At 56.2% G+C, this 17,671-nt stretch overlaps 1 protein-coding gene and 1 long non-coding RNA gene across 2 annotated transcripts in view; both read left to right on the top strand.

Moving 5' to 3' along the window:
• Positions 1-6,847: 6,847 nt before the first annotated feature.
• On the top strand, positions 6,848-12,586 carry LOC112060600 (uncharacterized). Its single transcript, XR_010594505.1, has 3 exons — positions 6,848-7,058; positions 7,839-7,907; positions 12,316-12,586. It is a non-coding gene; the product is annotated as an uncharacterized LOC112060600 (long non-coding RNA).
• Positions 12,587-12,634: 48 nt separating this feature from the next.
• LOC101932962 (patatin-like phospholipase domain-containing protein 6) overlaps positions 12,635-17,671 on the top strand; it is a 62,174-nt gene continuing 57,137 nt past the window's right edge. Inside the window, 7 exon segments of the mRNA XM_065576525.1 lie at positions 12,635-12,793; positions 13,371-13,499; positions 13,591-13,671; positions 14,697-14,847; positions 15,218-15,301; positions 15,795-15,901; positions 16,555-16,755. Of these exon segments, the coding sequence (XP_065432597.1) occupies positions 12,677-12,793; positions 13,371-13,499; positions 13,591-13,671; positions 14,697-14,847; positions 15,218-15,301; positions 15,795-15,901; positions 16,555-16,755 (870 nt within the window). The 5' untranslated portion in view covers positions 12,635-12,676.

Genomic DNA, 17,671 nt, shown 5'->3' with positions numbered 1-17,671 from the left:
CTCTGAAACAATAGTTTAGTTCCATATTATAGACTTCTAGAAAGAGCCCTTCTAAAAACGTTAAAATGTATGACTGGCATGCGGAACCTTAAATGAGAGTGAATAAATGAAGACTCGGCACACCCCTTCTGAAAGGTTGCCGACCCCTGGGCTAGCTTTTTTAACTGCTGCTGAACTGCTGTTCAGAGAACTCTCCCTAGTGACCCCAGGATCTCTTTCTTGAGTGGTAACAGCTAATTTAAACCCCGTCGTTTTATATGTATAGTTGGGATTATGTTTTCCAATGTGCATTACTTTGCACTTATCAACATTGAATTTCATCTGCCACTTTGTTGCCCAATCAACCAGTTTTGTGAGATCCCTTTGTAATTCTTCACGGTCTGCTTTGGATTTAACTGTCTTGATTACGTTTTTATATCATTTTCTCATTTTGCCACATCACCGTTTTCCCCCTTTTCCAGATCATTTATGAATATGTTGAACATCACTAATCCCAATACAGATCCCTGGGGGACACCACTATTTACCTCTTCCCAATCTGAATATTGAACATTTATTCCTATCCTTTGTTTCCTGTCTTTTAAGTTATTGATCCATGAGAGGACCTTCCCATGACTGCTTACTTGGCTTAGGACCCTCACCAAAGGCTCTTTGTCAAGGCTTTCTGAAAGTCCAGGAACGTCATGTCTCCTGCTTTGCCCTAAGATCATTTTAACCCTTCTGGACCTGGGGGGTAACAGTGCGAAGTACAGAGGGAAACAGGCATGCATAGGCTTAAATTAAAAATATTACAGAAAATTCCCACTTTATTACGCTCTGGTTGGTTTTAAACATGATGCTGCATGTGGAAATGTGTCCAACTGTCTCTCAGGCATGGGCCATGCCCCTTGTGTGCTCCTTTTTCACCAATATCACACTTGTGAGAGAGTGCTCCCAAGCAGGGCACAGCTGGGCACCTGGGAACAGAGCTGAGCTTCCCCTGAGCACAGCCAAGGTCACTGACTCTCAGGAGAACTGGTGGCTTTCTTAAAGTCCCAGCTCCTGGAGTCATGTGAATTTGTGAGAATTCCAGCATTTGCTTAGCCAGTGAAGTCAGTGTCTAGCGCTCATGGCTGGGGAGCATGGTCCAGCAGCTCCATGGAGGGATGAATAAAGAACCCAAACTGATCGGGTTTTGTAATCCCATGATTTTGGGGGCCTCACTTCTGAGCATGGAAGCTCGTGAGGCTACATAGATGGTGGGTTCTATGTGCCTATGAGCTCCAAAGCATGCTAGTAACAACCAGCACAGAGACCTCCTCTGAAGTGGCCGATGCTGTTAATCAGGGGAGCTGCAAGGCTTAGCTGACCCACTGGGTGGGAAAGGTTGGATGGTGGGGTGGGATGCTGGGTGGGGCAGGGCAGGCCAGACACAGTGAGGCAGTTTTGCTTACTCACTAGATCAGCGGTCGGGGTCACCAGTGTTGTGAGATGCTACCGGTGTGGTGCTTCTGCTTTCTCCTGTTGATATCACTCGGCTGCGTGCATGTGTTCCCTCTGTGTGCTGCCCCAGCTCTGCACAGATAGCTGACACAGCAAACCTGACGAGAACCCCCAATAACCACAGAGTCTAGTAAGATGCAAAATCACGTCGAGTAGGTTTATTGTGACCTCGGACACAATTGCAGTTCCCTGTAGGTTTCTGAGCCTAATTCAGGGCATACTACGAGAAAGTGCCTCTTGGCAAGGACCCGGCTCAGTGGCAGGACTTTTCACTGCCCCCGTGGCCGGACAAAGACACCACCCCAGGGATACATTCTTATACACAGGTACAAACAAGTTACACATCACTCCTGACGTATCGAGGTGCAACCCCTCTACGTAGCAAGGTACAACCCCTCTACGTAGTAAGGTGCCGCCTCTCACCTTGTACATGTTGGTTCGATCAAAACAACTCTATCCATCATTTTACCCTTTTGCCCCTGTCATTGGGATGGGTCGGCCTGTTCCATGTTATCTGTGGAATGTTCCAATATTGGAGTGTTCTGATACCTAGTGTTCAGTACTTTTTAGGTATGTCTCTTTCCTTGCCAGCATCAGCCCTTTCCTTGCCAGCTTCTGTGAGCAGGGCCTGCCTCTGGCTCCCAGCTTAACTTTGCTTTATGTTAGCCAGGTCTTGACCATTACTTTGGTTCAGGCCTTAGGCCTCATACCGGGCCTCTGATACCAAGGTTTATATCTCAGGGCCTCCTCTTACTACAGCGAGGCTGGGATTGGCAGATGCTGGGCAGGGAAGGCTGGGCTGGCGGGGTGCGGGAAGGCCATGGGCGACGGGCACTTTGCTTGGCCTTTACACACAGCATCTGTCTGTCCAGCCCTGTTATCAGGACATGGCCTCGCTTGCTCATCAGTCTTCAGAGGCTGTTTCTGCAGGGCAAAGGCAATCAACAGCTGGATTAACCCGACTTCTTCTGCCCCATGCCTCAGTGGGCCCCCTGAATGAGAGCCGGAGGAGGGACCCTCGCGTCCTGAGCAAAGCTCCCTGCCAAGGGGTCCTCCCAGGCAGCCTTTCCTTCTGCGCCAGAGCTTTGGAGTGAGAGGAGATGGCTGCCCTGGCAGGAATCTGGGTCCCATTGATCCAACACCCTTTGTCCCTTGGGTGGCTAGTAACAGCATCACGGGCTAGTCTGTGAGCCTGTGTGGGATAGAGGGCGGCTGCTGTTCATTGATCCCTCACCCTAGTGATCTGTAGCCTCTTCCTGGCCGATAAGGGGGCTACAGTGTGAAGACACCGCTGGGCCTGGAGCCTGAGCTGTGGTGACCTGCCATCGACTGCCATGCCGGCGTTACTGTAACTCTGATTTGAACCCTGCTTCACGCTGTCACCTTGGGACGGGAGCTTTGCCACCTGGCGTCCGCCTGAGGGTGGTGAGTGGCTTTATTTCAATGTTTGAGCAAAATCGGTGCAGCTGTTTGAGTCCCACAAGGTGGGTCCCTATGCTGTGATGTGGAGAATAAACTCTGGGGGTGAGGCAAGGGCTCTGCCACTGGGGCCTGCTCTCCAGGCCAGTTCTCTAAAGTCAGTCTTTGTATCTTAAGAACATAAGAATGGTCACGCTGGGTCAGCACAATGGTCCCTCCTGCCTTCTGACAGTGGCCGGTGCCAGGTGCTTCAGAGGGAATTAACAGAACAGGGCAATTACTGACTGATCCACCCCGTCGTCTAGTCCCAGTTTCTGGCAGTTAGAGGCTTAGGACACCCGGCAGCAAATTCTGTGTGCGGTGGGAAGGGCTTGCTCTGTCGCTGGCTGGGGTGGAGTTGGATGGTGGGGGGCCTTGACAGATGGAGCTGGCGATGTGCTGGCTGCGAGCACTCCTCCTAAACCAAGTCCAGGCAGATCTAAATGAATGTAGCACCTGGGTTGCCGTAGCTGTGCTCTGGAGATATTCCCATTACCAAGCACTCCGTAGGATCTGACATGGTGACATTCACTGATGAGAGTCCAAGCGAACCTGTAACCTTGGTGGCGAAGATTGGGGGGGCTTGCCCACAGGTCTCACAGGACTGGGGCAGGGTATTGACCAGACTCTGTGGTTGGTACCATGCACCACCTCCCTGTGATGGCCCCGCATTAGCCCTGCTCATGTGCTGCACAGAAAGGGGGATGGGTTGATGGAACACTCAGAGCTCACCGCATGTCCATCGTTGAGGCATTTCCTGGGCCGCGGTTAGGACCAAACCACAAACAAGGGTGGGGGTGAACCAGACAGTGAGTTGCCAGTGGGGGAGAGGCCGGAGGGAGAAATGGGGCCAGGACGGTAGTGGAAGCAAAGGTGCAGGGTCCAGGAGCTGCCAGAGATGGCAGGCTGAGATGGGACCCCCAGAGCAGAGCCCGCAGCACAGGGGCATTGCCCAACTGGAGCAGGGGATAAGGAGCCCTGATCTGGCAAGAGGGATGCAGAGATGCTGGCATGGCTGCCGCTCTGGAAGTGTGCGGCTCTCTGCCTTGCCCACAGCTGACCCTGCCCAAGGAGCAAAACTCCTGGGTGAGACCCTGGGGGTGAAGGGTATGCCTGCAACAGGAGCTACCAGCTCATGACTGGTAAGGGTGGGCTGGCCACGGGCAGTGCCTTGTGGGGTGAGGGGGTGGAAAGCTGGAGGAAACCCAGAGGCAAAGGGGTAATTGAGTGCAGTCCCTGGAGAAATGCTCCCCAATGCTGGGAGCCCAGACCCGGGGAGGGTATGTGGTGGAGGAGGAGGGAATAGAACTTGCTGAGACCTGGGACTGCTGGGTTGAGCAAAGGAAGCGACTCTTTGGGTGGAATGGGGTGGTTTGATGGCAAGAGAGGTGCATGGGCTGTAATCCCTCTGGGCAGGGAGTGAGCGGGGGGGGGTGTTGGGTCTCTGCAGGCACCCACCTGACCGCCTGACCCTTCCCCCCGCCCCATGCAGCCGCTGTGCTCTGTGGGTCCGCTAGCGCTGGAGGCCAGGGCAGGGAGGAGGTCAGCTGGTAGCTAACCGTATGGGGCCTCCTTCCTGCAGCTCTGTGTTAAATGCTGTGGCTGGCAGGAACTTTCCAGGAAACAGCAGAGAGAGGAGCAGGGGGGCGGGGATTACACCGCAGTGACGTCACCGCCGCTCTGCTGCACGGGGTGGGCGCACAGGGGAAGCATCCCATCACAGAGCCTGGGGCCCCAGCATACGGGTATTGTCCCCATGGCTGAGGGGTCTGCACTCTGCACAGTGCCCCTGCAGTGCAGCCCAGAGCCTTGAGGAAGTGCCTTGGGGTGAACTTTCTTGCACAATCTCCTGCGAGCGGAAGGGGGTGAGGGGTTCACACAGCTTTAGTTACCCAGGTTCAAAACATGACATACGCCTGGGCTCCTTCTCCCAAAGCTTGCACACCAACCAGCCCCTGCACCTCAGCACTGGCTGCCAGACACATTGCTGGGCACTATCCTGAAATGCTGTCTTGTGTCTGCTGTGGCAATCCCTGGGCCGGAGGAGGGGCTAAATTGGATTTCCCCAGTGGGCCCAGAGTTCAAGCTCCTTTCTCACCCTGAACAGTAGCTGGCCTGAGCACACGTGTCCAGCGTTAGAGCCAGGTTAATCCTGGGTGAATGGCCCTCACTAGGGGCAGGGCCGATGCAAGGCGAAACGTCCACCTTGCGCCCCCGCCAGCCCTGCGGCAGTTCCCCGCCTCCGCCCTGAGGTGCCCCCCCTGTGGCAGCTTCCCCTCCCCGGGGAGCCGTGCAGCAGCTCCCCACCCAGCTCACCTCTGCTCTGCCTCCTCCCCGAGCACGCCGCCCCCGCTCTAACTCTCCTCCCCTCCCAGGCTTGCGGCCCCAAACAGCTGATTGGCGCCGCAAGCCTGGGAGGCGGGAGAAGTGGAGCGGCTGCTGCGCTGGGAGAGGGAGTCCGAGCCACACATGTCAGTGCGCCGCCGGCAGCCCAGCCCAGGAACGCTGTAAAAAAAAAAAATTGGGGGCACCGCTTTTTGGTGCCCCCAAATCTTGGCGCCTTAGGCAACCGCCTAGTTTGCCTTAATGGTAGCACCGGCCCTAACTAGGGGACTGGTGCGGGCCCTGGCCCTCCAACAGCCTCTCCCATGTGCTCCCTGGCCAGCCAGGGCTCTATTAGCATCCCCTTCCCCTGAGACTACAGAACTCTGCCTTGGCTGGCTAAGGTTAAGCTGTCCCTGTGTATTGCTGCTTTGCCTGGCCTGCCCGTGTGTCGAAGCTGCAGCAAGCATGTTCCCGGTGAGGTCCTGGTGTGCAGTGAGAACATCCTGCTGGAGCCATTTCAGCCCAGGATCTGTGCCCGCACGGGGTGCTGGGGCAGGACAGCATTGGCAGGAGAGGTTGCAGGGGCATCACTGGCTATTGCTGGTCTGATGGAAGCCAACACAGCATGGGGAGAATGTTACTAACAAGGGTGGGGAAGGGGGTTGTCCCTGCTGGAGGGAATGAGTGAGTCTCTCTTATCACCCCATCCTCTGTAGGGGCTGGTGCCCCTCTTGGACATCCTTCCTCATCTGCCCCAGGCAACGCACTGCCTCGGTGGCCTTAACTGGCCTCTCTCTTCCTACATCTATCTACACAACAGCTAGGAGGTTGCTCCCTAGGCAGGTAGACAGAGGCACAGTTCTACTCAAGCTAGTGTGCTAACAATAGCAGTGTGGCCCCCGTGTGCGGGTGGCCGCCAGAGTACAATCCCACTCACCCTCGGGGAACATACTCAGGTGGGAGTCAACCATCTGTCGTGGCCCCGCTGCTATTGGAAGCAGGCTAACTCATGTGTACCAGTCTGCCCATGCTGGGAAGCAGCCCTTGCGTCTCAGGACAGGCCTGACCCCCAGTGCCCAGCCCTGTCCCGAACTGGAAATTGCCCACTTCCACAGTGTGAACTGGGACTCTCCTCCACACCCCGCACTCTGCACTGGCTGGCAGGGGGCTTTGGGTCTGAGTCATGGTGCCTGTGTCTGGTGATAGACAAGGAGGTGACTCGGAGGGCAGGTGCAGAGGGCCCATCTGCCCTGGAATGGGGCAGGGACACCACTGGCTTAGGAGGTGAGTGGGCAGGGTCTGGACTCTGCCTGGGACCTTTCTCCTTTGACAGGTGGTCAAGCAGCAACACTCCTTCCCCCAGCAGTGGGGCTAGCACTGGTGGGGAGCCGCACAGGACCAGCTGCTCCCCAGGTATGTCTGCAGTTCAGGTCAAGGGCAGTAGGGTGAGACTCATTGAGGGAAGGGCCAGCCCTCTGTTGTCCCATGACCTGTGCTCCCAGCCAGGAACCAGCAGGAAGTAACAGGCTGCCTGGGAGGGTGCTGTCTTGGGGAGGTCGGGGGTGGGGGGAATGGGGCCCTCTGTGAGGGAGGGAAACTATTGGGAGGGTGAGTAAGGAGATCTATGGTGCTAGGGGGTCATGGGAGCTGTGCATGGTCAACCCTGGCTTCCCCCAAAGGGCACAGCACAAACTTCTCTGCTTGTTCTCAGGCACCTTTCTGGGACGGGCCTGGGACCGGGGCCAGCAGCAGACATGGGGCAGAGTGAGTCTGAGCCTCAGGACGAGCAGGAGGTAGGTGCTGTCCAGTTCCTTGCTGGGGCCCCTGGCACTTTGTCCTCTGCAGCCTGGCAGTCACTGGAGTGAGCGAGTTCCCAGCCTCTCAACCCCATCGTTCCACCCCTGCCAACCAAGTTAAGAGAGCTCCCCCCGGCTGGTGTTGTCCACTGACTGGACAAGGACCTGAAGAGACCCTCCCCACCAGCACCATTTCCTGGGCGCTGGGGACACTTCCCTAGTGCAGGGCACCTTTGCTGGCATCCCAGTCAGAGTCCTCCCCAGGACCCCCACTTGCCCCAGCAGGATGCCCCTCCCCTCCCCTCTGACTTGGGAATGTTAAATCCAGCATCCAGGTCACGTTCCAGCTCCACGAATCCCCCATCTCCCATGGGAACCTTCTTCCCAGATGAGGTACTGGGTTTGGCAGAAGCCTCTCCAGAGCCCAGCAGCCTTCTGGGATGTGTCTGGGTAGGTGTGGCCTGCTGGGGCCTGCCCACGACACAGTGTCCCAGGATTGCTGGAGACTTGCCCTCCACTTCAGTGTCCTCTCTACTTCTGCACTGTTATGTGCCCCTTGAACAGCTGCCAGCCTCACTCCAGAGGTGGCTGCATTTCAGTGGTGGGCCAGTGGTCACTGCACACTCAGCAAAGTGTGTTGGGATGGAAGGTGCTATGGACAGACCCTTATGCCCAGATGTTGGGTGGAGCAGCTGTAGGGCTGGACCCATGGGCTTTGATGGTAGCGTCAGCCTGCCTGCTGGCACTGAGGCTCTGTCTGCATCTCTCTCCACACAGGATGCAGCGCTCATAGCCGTGCTGCCCAACCTTAAGCTCTTTGTGGAAGATCAGCTCCAGACCAGCATGGTGAGGAGGGGCGTCTGGGGGGTTGTGCCTGTGATGTGGGGCCAGGTGTGGTGTCTCCTGGAGGGATTGTGTTCCTGGGGGATATGGAGCAGTGTAGTGGTCTCTCCCGTGGGCAGTGGAAGTGCTGGCCTGCTGGCATAGCCCACGGTCCCCGGCCTAAGGCAGCCCAGCTCCTGGTGGGATGGGAGGCTCTGGTACTTGCCCAGGAATGCGCTGGCACCTTTGGGGCTCAGCCATCCCTGAGCGAGTCTTGGCTGGTGAGTGGAGGGGCTGGGAAAGACACTGTCCTTGGGCTGGGGGAGGGGCTGGGAAAGAATTTTCCCCTGGTTTGAGCTGTGGGGAGCCTGCTGGCTTCCAATTCCTCTAGTGCTGTGTGTGGCTGCCCTCCCCCCGCCCCCATTGGTCCCTCCGACAGCAGGGGTGGGGTGTGTGGCAGGTGGGAGTAGTTACTAGCCGAAGGGTAGGCTGGGAGAGGCCAGTGTATCTTCTCTATTTTCCAAGATATTCAGTCTTTTTGGACTCTTGCTGAAAAAAGGATATAATGAAGACATTAAATTTGTAGCTTTTTTTTTTAATGTATTTGAAGAGTCTGTAGCTCGTACTAGCGCTAGTTGGAGTAAATGTAAATGCAGTGTGTATAGGAGAGATTAGGGTTGTGAGTTGGTCTCTTGAGGTTCCACCCAGCTCTCAGTGATTTCAGCTGAGCTCTCAGTGGTGGAACCTTGCTGCTAGTGCAGACTGGGCCGTCTCTTCCACAGAAACACTGTCCCACAACAGGTCTAAGCACTTAGACCTGATTTACTGGTCTACAATTTTTGAGAAATCGTCTGCTTCAAAGATAAAATGTGCTATTTATTATGTATTTTGATGTGCTGAATTCAAATATGACAATTAAAACAACTGGCTACTGTTTCTAAGATATTTAAGTTTTTACATTTTATGTCTATGTATATTGTGTAGATAGTAGAGTTTTAATCATAAATTGTAAACCTAGGTCTTTTCATGTGTTTATGGTTGCTTTACATGATAATATTTCACCTGTCCTGTTTATGTAACACTTTAAAAATCAGCAAAAGGGTTATATAATTTATTATGAAACAAAAGGCAAAAAACTATTCTGTACATAGTTTAGTCCTATTCAGTGTCTACTCGGCGCTTCTTGGCTTGTCTCTTGTATTCATTAAATGGAGCATCTCTTGTCACTGTCCAGCAATAGTCTGCAAGCATTGAATGGGCTCCATTTGCCCTGATAGCGTTTCTCCATTGTTGCAATGTCCTGGTGAAATCGCTCGTCGCTCACTGCTCCGCAGTTCGGTGGAAAAAAATCTAGATGAGAGTGCAAAAAATGTATCTTTAGTGACATGTTGCAACCAAGGCTTTTGTATGCTTTGAGGAGGTTTTCCACCAACACCCTGTAGTTGTCTGCCTTGTTGTTTCTGAGAAAATGTATTGCCACTAACTGGAAGACTTTCCATGCCGTCTTTTCCTTGCCACGCAGTGCATGGTCAAATGCATCATCTCAAAGAAGTTCACGAATCTGCGGACCAACAAAGACACCTTCCTTTATCTTAGCTTCACTTAACCTTGGAAATTTTCCACGGAGGTACTTGAAAGCTGCTTGTGTTTTGTCAATGGCCTTGACAAAGTTCTTCATCAGACCCAGCTTGATGTGTAAGGGTGGTAACAAAATCTTCCTTGATTCAACAAGTGGTGGATGCTGAACACTTTTCCTCCCAGGCTCCAATGACTGTCGGAGTGGCCAATCTTTCTTGATGTAGTGGGAATCTCTCTTGCACGACTATCCCATTCGCAGAGAAAACAGCAGTACTTTGTGTATCCAGTCTGCAGACCAAGCAAGAGAGCAACAGCCTTCAAATAGCACAAAGCTGCCACTGATGTTGGTCATAGTTTATGCACCTCAAAAGTTGTTTCATGTTGTCATAGGTTTCCTTCATATGGACTGCATGACCAACTGGAATTGATGGCAAAACGTTGCCATTATGCAGTAAAACCGCTTTAAGACTCATTCTTCGATGAATCAATGAACAGTCTCCACTCATCTGGATCGTGAACTATGTTGAGGGCTGCCATCACACCATCGATGTTGTTGCAGGCTACAAGATCACCTTCCATGAAGAAGAATGGGACAAGATCCTTTTGACGGTCACGGAACATGGAAACCCTAACATCACCTGCCAGGAGATTCCACTGCTGTAGTCCGGAGCCCAACAGCTCTGCCTTACTCTTGGGTAGTTCCAAATCCCTGACAAGGTCATTCAGTTCGCCTTGTGTTTATGAGGTGTGGTTCAGAGGAGGAGGATGGGAGAAAATGTGGGTCCTGTGACATTGATGGTTCAGGACCAGAAGTTTCATCCTCTTCCTCTTCCTCATCTGACTCAAGTGAGAATGATTCTGGTGCATCAGGAACCATCAGTCCTTCTCCGTGGGATACTGGGTGTATAGCTGATGGAATGTTTGGATAATGCACAGTCCACTTTTTCTTCTTTGACACATCTTTCCCAATTGGAGGCACCATGCAGAAGTAACAATTGCTGGTATGATCTGTTGGCTCTCTCCAAATCATTGGCCCTGCAAAAGGCATAGATTTCCTTTTCCTGTTTGTGGAAGCAGAGACTGGCGAAGATCTGTTGCACAAGTGTTGCAGCATATGTGTGGGGCCCACCTCTTGTCCTGATCTCCAATTTTGCAGACAAAATAAAGGTGATAGGCTTTCTTAACCATAGTGGTTATACTGTGCTTTTGTGATGCAAAAGTCACTTCACCACAAACATAGCAGAAGTTATCTGCACTGTTCACACAAGTACGAGGCATCTCTGCTCACTTTGGCTAAACAGAAATGTGTCCCTTTTCAAAATCAAACACTGACAAATAAGAGCACAGCACTGTATAATTTCTAGAGCTGATATAGGGCAATTTGTTCAGCAGAGTGATGTAAGCTTCGTTATGATTGCATCATCCATGACTTCTAGGAATAACATGATGCAATTCATATCATGTATGATGCAATACCAGCTTCAAATTGCATCATTCATTGTTTTGCCTAAAAAGCAAGTACTGTCCAAACCCAGTCATAGATTTATTCATAGATCCAGTCAAAGATGTATTTTAGTCATTTCTGGTTTAAATGGAGATCCCTTCCCTTTATAATTCATCCTCCGCCATTCCCAAATCCAGGGTTATATATACTGACCCAATAGCATATCTTGAAAACTAGAGCCAATCAACAATTTTAAGCATCATTTTCGTTCTCAGTGACCCAGAATTAGTAAAGTTTGACTACATTTATTTCAGAAGCATTTTGGCTGTAGAGCAGTGTTATCGGTGATTTCAGCTGCAGTGGTCACTTAACAAAACAAAAGACTATCTATGGAGCCTAATCAGCTCTGTCTTTAAACAGTGGAGGGGCAGGTCAAATAGTACTTGTGACTCAGGCAGACCATCAAGCAAAACACCTGTCCCCACCCTCTCTCTTGATGCCCTCAATCAGCACAGGCTAAGTACAGTTCCACTGCCCTTTACTCATACAATAAGAATAGCAACATTTCATTACCTCCCCGCATTCAAGTGGTTTGTAACCCAACCCCAGCCAAAATCTATCACTTGGGCTAGGTCTATATTATGGGGGGGGATCGACCTAAGATACGCAACTTCAGCTACGCGAATAGCGCACACGTGCCCACACAGCTGCAGGAGGTTAAATGCCAAGACTTCCCCCTCTCCTCTCTCTGATGGGGATCCCCACTTCGCTCCCAGCGGGGTGCTGCGGCTTGTGAAGCGCTCAGAGCCCCTCAGAGCCACCCTGCTGGAGCAGGGCAAGCTGCTTGAGTGAGACACACCCTGGAAGCCAGACTCGGAGACCATCCCCGCTGCCCTGAGCCCTCCCGGGTTTCTGTCAGGCAGAGGTGACGCCTTTCTGTTGCTCGGATCGGGGCACAAAGTAAAGGTGAACCCTGGTAGAAATGGGGGGGGGGGGGACATGACTGCACGTGCCCCCCCAGCTATGTCCCCTGGGGATCTCCACATCAAAAGGGTTCCTCCGAGAGAGTGGCCCAAAGCTGGGGGCCTAGCACTGATCCTGTGGCACCCTGACAGTAGGATTGGTTCCGTTCATGTGAATGATGCTGGTCTCCAGGCAGGTGGCTCAGTGAGTCAGACACTTTGTGCCTTCCCTTTCCCACTCACTGAATAGCAGGACAAAGCCCACAGGGAAACTGAGGCACACTGCTCATAAAAATATTGCCTGAATTTCCACCTCCACACAAGTGCTCCACAGGGCGAGGGCTACTCTCACCTGCCCCGTTCAGTCCCCCAGAGCGTGTCTGGTGCTGCCTTGGACCCACCCACGGCCTGTCTGGAAGCCTGGTCTGGAACATGCCTCTTCCCATAGGTGCTGGGTGTCATGATTGGCGTTGGTGTTTCCATGTTGCTCGTCGCCACCTTGATCCTGGTGCTGGTCCGCAGGCGGCACCTCAAGAGTAAGTGCCCATCTCTGCAGGGAGCAAATCTGATCCCTTTCGCAGCCGTGGCTCTGGCATGCTGCTGTCCATCAGGCCATCTTGGGCTTAGTGTCTGCAGGCTGGATAGGCAGTGAGACCGTAATAGCTAGAGCAGGGGGCTCGCAACCAGGACTCCTGGGTTCTCTCCTACTGATCACTGCCTGGGCAAGTCCCTTGAGGGGCTCATGGAGCAGGCCTCCCCAGAGCCTGGCGCCAAGCGAGTTCTGGTGGCAGGGATGGCGAGGGTGGGTGATGGGGCCCCCTAAGGAGGGTGTTGCTGTGTTGCAGGACGGGAAGGAGACCCTGGTGAAGGAGGTGTTCCCCGGGGACAGCGTGCACAGCCTGCTCAGCATTCTTGACGTCATCACGGTACCAGCCCTGCCCCTCCACCTCCTGCTGGCCCCGTCCACCCATCCCACTCCCCCGCCCCTCTGGTGCTGGAGTGAATAGTCCAGCTCATTGAGTGACTGGCAGCCATGGGCTCCCCCCCAGTTCTGCTCATGCCCCTCAATCCCGATCTGCAACCCCCTGCTCTCCTAACCCTGGGTCCCTAACGAAAGGCTAAATCCGGGTAGGCCCTGTGGGATGTGTGTGCTAAGCCCACCCGACTCCCCGCATCCCATGATGGGTTTGCAGCCTGGGTCCCAGGTGGTGACATGCCACCATCACCCTGTCCTGTGCTTGCCACCTTGCCCCATGCGAGGTCTAGAGGAGATGAACCTTTCCTCCTCAGGGCCAGGGTCTCGGCCTTGGTTGGCTGCTGGGCTCGGGTGAATGTGGCTGTAGGCTGCTCTCTGAATCTTTTGGCCTGAAACCGTGGGGTATCCGCTGGATCCCTGGCTGTCCTTGGCAATGCCCACCACTGGTAGGCTGCTCTACCCAAAGGAGGAGGCAGGGGCACCCCAGCCTGGGTGCAGGGACCCATGGTTACCTGGTTCTCACACAGGGGCACCAGCGGCCGTACCGGACTGTGTCTGCGCGGGCAGGTGAGGACTCCACAGTGCTGCGGCTGCCAGTCGAGGCCTTCTCTGCCGTCTTCGAGAAGTATCCCGAGAGCCTGGTGTGGGTGGTGCAGGTGAGTGTGGCCTCGGCCCCCCTCCCATGTGCTGACGCCCTCCCCTCCCCCGCATTGTGCCCCACGCTCAGACTCTCCCCTTCCCTTTCAGATCATCATGGTGCGTCTGCAGCGGGTCACCTTCCTGGCCCTCCACAACTACCTGGGGCTGACCAATGAACTCTTCAGTCATGTGAGTGATGGGCCCTGCCCTGGAGCTCCTCCCGTGGGAGTGGTGGGTCCTGCTCCCTGCCCCAGAACCTTCGTCCTTCCCATCCCCGGTCCCTCCTGCTCATGGCAGTTTGGGCCAGACTTGGGCCAGTGTCCAAACCCTGGTCCCACTAGGGGGACTGGATGCCGGCACCTGGCTGGGGAGGGGACAGAAAGAGCTAGAACCCCCCGAGCAAAGCCCCTGTGTCTGCAAGGGGGGGGATCCCTGTGCAGCAGGGATGAAGCAGGGCCTGGCAGGGTGCCCCCTGCTGGCAGCAAGTCACAGTGAGAGGCCTTAACACCCGGCCTGGCGGCTCTGGAGAGGTGAAGAATCCTGCGCCCAAGCAGTCTCTCCCCCTGGCACAGCCCTGCTCTGCCCTCAGACTTGGCTGCTGGAGCAGCGTTCCCTGCCTTGCTGGGTGGAGCACCTGGCTCGGGGTGGAGCCAAGGCCTGTGGGAACAGCCGGGTCCAACCTCTGATGCCAGAGGAACCAGCCCAGCGTTCAGATGGGTCACTGGGCTGGCGCTGTGACCCCCTGCGCCCCGGCTGCCAGGGAGCCAGGAGCCGAGAGCAAGCTTTGCAGGGCCATCGTGTGGCGGCAGCACCTGGCGCTCTGGGCTCAGCTGGGCGCTGCGCTCTCCTTGTCTACAGTGGCACATCTGGCCCCTCCCATGTTACGCAGCTCCGTGGACTCGGGTCTCCCCCACACAAGCCATGCGGCTGCTGGCGTGGAGCATGTTCCCTCTTGGACCATCAGCCAAGTGAGGGGAGCCAAGCCGTCCCCGTCCCTGTGCCTGTCCCCGTCCCCGTCCCCGTCTCTCTGCCTCAGCTCTTCTCTGGGGTGGGGGCAGGACTCTCTGGGGGAGGAGTTGCCCCCTGTGTGATGCGGGAGGTCAGACGAGATGCTCTGAATGGCCCCTATTGGCCTTGAGTGGTGGGTGTGGCTGGTTCCCAGGCTGGCACTGCCCAGCCTGACCTGGTGCTGATGCCAGCTGTGTCTGTGGCAGGAGATGCAGCCTCTGCGGCTCTTCCCCCAGCCCAGCCATGCCTCACGCACCAGCCCTGTCAGACACAGCAAGCGCGTCATCAGTGTCTCCTCCATCGACGACCACAAGGAGAGTTCTGGGAGGCAGCCAGATGCCAGCACCAAGGACCTGGGTAAGGGTTGCCCTGGCTCAGGGAGGGGAATGCAACAGCTGTGCTCCCCCTCAGAGCAACTGAGCTGGGCGTGGACCGGACAGGGGTGAAAGAAGTCAAGGGTGCAGAAGGGTTCAGTACGGGGTGCTGTGCTGCAGGGAGCGGGGTGGAGGCTTGGTAGGTGGCACACTGTGCTGCCTGTCCCTGGCACTCCCCTTGCATAGAACTGGTCCACACCTTTCATATGCCACGACAGCTGTGGAGTGGCTCTCGTCACCAATCCTGCCCCTGGAGGTGGCCTGGCTGTAGGGTCCGACCCAGGGCAGGGGAGGCTCTGGACCCCGTGTGCTCGCTGTGCCAGTGTAACGGGATGTGTGTGTCACCCTCACAGCTGATCAGCTCAAGCTGGGGTCCCTGGAGCCCTCTGCAGTGCCACTGCTGAGCTGCTGCATCTCCATGCCAGTTGATATCTCAGGTAAGTGGAACTCTCCCAGGATGGGACCAGGTTGGGGATGGGACCCATGGGATCCTGGGGCAGCAGGTGATGGTGGGGAAACTCCTGGCACCCGCCCTGCCCTGCTGCAGGGTGGGGTTGCTGCCTGGCCAATGGGGATGGTGGTTGCTGCCCCAATTGAGCTGGGGAGGGGTTAGACTGCAGGAAGCAGGCTCAGGGCACTCTGGGGTTTGGAACCAACTGGGGAGAGCCCAGAGGCCACAGGTGCCAAGGAACCAGGGGGCAGGCGGAGGGTATGAGACGTGCCTCCAGGACGTGGGCGTCCTAGGGAATGGCAGTGAAGGAAGGTGGAGGGGGAAGTGCTGGGCTAAGCTGGGCCCTTGTTGACTGAGGCGCTGAGCAGCCTGGCCTGGGCAGAGACCTCTGTGGTGCTGGCTGTGTTGGGCACCCGGTGGGGAGGGGAGGGGAGCCTGGCTCTGCAGTGAGCGCTGCCCCTGGCTTCTTTCCTGCACAGGCCTCCAGAAGGGCCCCCGCTCAGACTTCGACATGGCCTACGAGCGCGGCAGGATCTCGGTGTCGCTGCAGGAGGAGAGCACCGGCACCATGGCCTCCTTCTCCCGGGTAGGTCCCCTGCACGCACCTCTCTGACTGCCCGCTGGGCGGTGGGGCCGGCCTGTGCTCCGTCACACTCCCTTGTCCAGGACAGCACAGAGCTGGCCGTCAGGCAGCAGGTGGGCAATTCTGTGGCTAGCAAAAACAGCCTGGGCGTGCCCGCATAGAAGCATGGGGGTTTGGCAGCCGGGCACAGAGTAGGAGTGGCGGGAGGGGGGCTGAAGCGGGGTTGGCAGCTGGCAAAGGCCCAGGCAGAACTGAGTCACTGCAAGGGATGGGGAGGTGCCGTCTGGGCAGTGGCAGGGGGCAGAGCCAGAGGCTGTGGCAGGGCGACCCTGCCACGCTCTGAGTGTCCACCCCAGTCTCAAAAAGAAGAACAGGAGTACTTGTGGCACTTTAGAGACTAACAAATTTATTAGAGCATAAGCTTTCGTGGACTACAGCCCACTTCTTCGGATGCATATAGAATGGAACATATATTGAGGAGATATATATACACACACATACAGAGAGCATAAACAGGTGGGAGTTGTCTTACCAACTCTGAGAGGCCAATTAAGTAAGTGAAAAAAAACTTTTGAAGTGATAATCAAGCTAGCCCAGTACAGACAGTTTGATAAGAAGTGTGAGAATACTTACAAGGGGAGATAGATTCAAACCAGTCTCTGCAGTCTGTCTCCCAGGAGCCCAAGGAGCGCAGGTCAGTGATGGTGGAGGAGCAGCCACCCGGTACTTATCACTTCAACTACTGCGAGGACGACTCAGCAGGCGGGGCCTGCCCCTTTGGGCCTTACCAGGGCCGCCAGACCAGCGCCATCTTCGAGGCTGCCAAGCGGGAGCTGGTGAAGCTCATGAAGATCGAGGTGAAGGGGCAGTGAGGGGCACAGCCACAGGGGGGCAGAGCAGGGTGGATTCCAAGGGTCTGGTGAGGGCAGGGCAGGGTGATTCCCTGGGCTGTGCCTGGGGGATTGGGGGATGAGGGGGGAGGGGCCGGGGGAGTCCCCGGGCTGTGCCTGGGGGATGTGGGGGAAGGGCCGGGGGAGTCCCCGGGCTGTGCCTGGGGGATGAGGGGGGAGGGGCCGGGTCAGTCCCCGGGCTGTGCCTGGGGGATGTGGGGGAAGGGCCGGGGGAGTCCCCGGGCTGTGCCTGGGGGATGAGGGGGGAGGGGCCGGGTCAGTCCCCGGGCTGTGCCTGGGGGATGTGGGGGAGGGGCCGGGGGAGTCCCTGGGCTGTGCCTGGGGGATGAGGGGGGAGGGGCCGGGTCAGTCCCCGGGCTGTGCCTGGGGGATGTGGGGGAAGGTCCGGGGGAGTCCCCGGGCTGTGCCTGGGGGATGACGGGGGGAGGGGCCGGGGGAGTCCCCGGGCTGTGCCTGGGGGATGAGGGGGGAGGGGCCGGGGGAGTCCCCGGGCTGTGCCTGGGAGCTCCAGCTGCCCTTAGGGAGTCTGGGGATATTCTGGCTCTGGAGGCCGTGCCTGGGGGACTCCTCATGCCGTCGTTCTCCCTCCTCCAGAGCCATAGGTCAGCCAGGCTGTGGCCAGTCCTGCTCTGGGCTGCACAGCCGCTGCCTCCCAACTTGGCCCTGGGCAGCTCCTGTGCACGGGCTCCGCGGAAGAGCTGGGCTCAGGGCTGGGATGTTTGGCTCCTGGATTCTCGGCCCTTGAGGGAGGAGGGGTGGCCCAGGGTGGGATGGACAGCTGGGATCCCGGGTGGGGAGGGCTGAGCTGCCCTGTCTGTGCTGGGAGGGGCTGTCCAATCCATCAGCTAGCACAGGGGAGGGA

This window comes from Chrysemys picta, chromosome 22 (genome assembly GCF_011386835.1).
Source record: "Chrysemys picta bellii isolate R12L10 chromosome 22, ASM1138683v2, whole genome shotgun sequence".
Lineage (NCBI taxonomy): Eukaryota > Metazoa > Chordata > Testudines > Emydidae > Chrysemys > Chrysemys picta.
This window is presented reverse-complemented; position numbering and strand designations above follow the sequence as displayed.